The sequence below is a fragment of the Egretta garzetta genome, unplaced genomic scaffold (genome assembly GCF_000687185.1).
Source record: "Egretta garzetta isolate BGI_Z169 unplaced genomic scaffold, ASM68718v1 scaffold238, whole genome shotgun sequence".
Lineage (NCBI taxonomy): Eukaryota > Metazoa > Chordata > Aves > Pelecaniformes > Ardeidae > Egretta > Egretta garzetta.
Window position 1 is genome coordinate 19,292 of NW_009260402.1, and position 2,333 is coordinate 21,624.

General features: G+C 58.6%; 1 protein-coding gene across 1 annotated transcript; it reads right to left on the reverse strand.

Moving 5' to 3' along the window:
• Positions 1-47: 47 nt before the first annotated feature.
• SNRNP27 (small nuclear ribonucleoprotein U4/U6.U5 subunit 27) lies at positions 48-2,197 on the reverse strand. The gene is made up of 6 exons (XM_035898890.1): positions 2,050-2,197; positions 1,679-1,799; positions 1,400-1,512; positions 1,170-1,249; positions 984-1,048; positions 48-511 (listed from the first exon to the last, which is right to left on the reverse strand). Exons 1-6 carry the CDS (start codon positions 2,189-2,191, stop codon positions 457-459), a joined length of 576 nt encoding a protein of 191 aa, XP_035754783.1. The 5' UTR covers positions 2,192-2,197; the 3' UTR covers positions 48-456.
• Between the last annotated feature and the right edge of the window lie 136 nt (positions 2,198-2,333).

Below are 2,333 nucleotides of genomic sequence, written 5' to 3' on the forward strand. Positions count from 1 at the left end.
GGGAAGGGGGCGGGGCAGCCGCTCCAACTGCTTTGGCCGCAGGCGCTTTAATTTGATTTATTTGTATAAATTTTATACATTTTTATGCGACGCGGGAACGGGAGCGTTTCGGGGAATAAGGTCCCCGCCCCGCGCAAGCACAGCGGCCGGGGTAAACAACCGGGGGGGTTCCGGCAGCCCCCTAGCCTGTGCTTTATTCCCAAATTCTAAAAATAAAAGGAAAAATAGATACGGGGGTTTATTAAACGGGGAACGCGGCGCGACATCAAAAAACAACAGGAGAACCACGACGAAATCCCGGCAAGACACGAACTGCCAGGGATATTGTAAATAAAAAAACCCCAACAAACAAACCAAAGACTCCAGGAAACGGTGACTTGTACCCGCTCCGGCTGCGGGATTTGTTGGGAATAACCCAAACTCCTCTGAAATCCGGGCCCCGAGCCGCTGGCAGCGTCAAGCGATGAAATCCAGGGGTCTGTTGAATCCTCCTTTTCTGTTCATGTACTGCCTGCGGCCAGAGGGAAGGAACCGGCATCACCGCCAGGGACAAACCCCGGCCGGGGCTGCTGGCTCTGAAGAAAACTGCACAAAAATACCCTGGGGCAGCTCGTAACCGCGCTGGGCAGCCACCGGGAACCGAATTCCCCAGGGATTTGTACAAACAGGGGGAGGAAACCTCCCACCGAGGCAGTGTCTGGCGCAGGGCATGTCCCACCCGCGCCCAGTGCACTCTCCCACTCCTCATCTTTCACCATTTCCAGGAGAAACCAGTGGCCTCTCATCACCATGTGTCGGTAAAAACCCGCAAATTTTGCCTTTTTCCGAAGGCCTGAGAAAGCCGGATCGCCCCCCCCTGCACGCGCCGAGAGACAGCGGGCTTCGATGTATGGCCGCCGAGTTTCCTCCACACTGCGTGATCTCATCAAAGAAATTCTTTGGCTATCCGAAAAAAACCAAAATTAAAAGGGCCGGGCACAAACCTGTACTTCCTCTTCTGGGACACGTTGATGGCGTACGCGTTTGCGGCGCCGTCCACCTTCTTTCCCTGAAAAACATTAAGAAAAAAGGTCCCCAAATTCAGCGTTTTGTCACCAAAAAGGGCACAGGCAGCACTGCCGAGGCCGCTGGAGGCAGCGGCTGGCTCCGCCGCGCCAATCCACACTCACTTTTGTCGTGTCAAAGGAGGCGAAGCCCATCATCTTCATCATCTCGATTTCCTCTTCTGTTTTGCCCTGCAAATCTTCCTCTGCCAAGGCAACGAAACGAGAATTTGACAAACACAGCCGCCGGGGTTCACCAAAAACGATTTCAATAAGCAGCTGGGTGTCCCCTGGCTTCACCCCAACCCAAGCGGGGAACCCGGGACGTATTTAACGAGGAAAATCCAGCTCCTCACCCGTGATCTGACGCTCTTTGCCTTTGGAGTCCTTTATCTCCTTCTTCTCTTCATCCCGCCTTTCCTTCAGTCGCGGGGGGGAGGAGGAGCTGGATCGGTGCCGTCTTGGCGACCTGACGTTGCAAACGCAGGCAGGTTTGCAGCTTCCCAGCTGTGCCGTTACCGCAGACGGTTTTACAGCGTTAACGAGTTCTCGCCGGCCCCGTGCCGCCTGAGCTGAGCCTCACTCGGGCTCTTCCACCTCATCCCCACCCCGGCGTTGGCGTTTCTGCCCCTCACCTGGACCGCCTCCTGTGCGGGGAGCGAGAACGGCTTCTCCTCCTGTCCCTGTCCCGGGACCGGGATCGCTCTCTTCGCCTCCTCTCCCTCTCCCGTGAGGTGGACCGTGACCGCCTGCGCTCTGCTCAGAAAATGGCAGCGGTCGGTTTAGCTTCTGCTTCCTCACGTCTCTCCCATCCCTTGGCCGCTCGCTTCTCAAAGCAAATCCCATCAACACTGCACCAGCTTCCCAGCAGAGACCCCCTAACAACTCCCCCGCACCTCCTCCCCCCCGATCCCTCCGTGGCTGGGCACAGAGAACCCCACCAGCACCCACAGAGGTGGGAAACGCGGCAGGAAAAGCCCTTTTTCTCCAGGAGCAGGTGACCAACCTGTTGGCAGATCTGTCCCCGAAAAGCTGAGGTGCATGGAGGGGGTCGGGGGGGAGTCGGTGTGTGTGAGGAGGAGGAGGAGGAGGAGGAGGAGGAGGAAGGGAACCTCTGCTCCCCTCCAAGTGATGAACCGAGGCCTCATCACCGCCCCCCCGCGCCGTGCCGACGGTTCTCCCCCTCGCCCATGGCTTGGGGTAAGTCCCAGGGCCCTCTCCCACCCCTGGGCCGGGGTTCCCCGCCCCGGGCCCGGCTCCCCCCCCTTCCCCCCAGGGGTCCGGGTCCTT

Bases quoted from the DNA above. Each gene is read 5' to 3' on its own strand.
- SNRNP27 (XM_035898890.1), bottom strand. From the start codon at position 2,191: ATGAGGCCTCGGTTCATCACTTGGAGGGGAGCAGAGGTTCCCTTCCTC. The intron at 1,800-2,049 runs GTTGGTCACCTG...TTTTCTGAGCAG, and splicing joins GGGGACAGATCTGCCAACAG to AGCGCAGGCGGTCACGGTCC. The intron at 1,250-1,399 runs GTGAGGAGCTGG...TTGCCTTGGCAG, and splicing joins CAAAGAGCGTCAGATCACGG to AGGAAGATTTGCAGGGCAAA.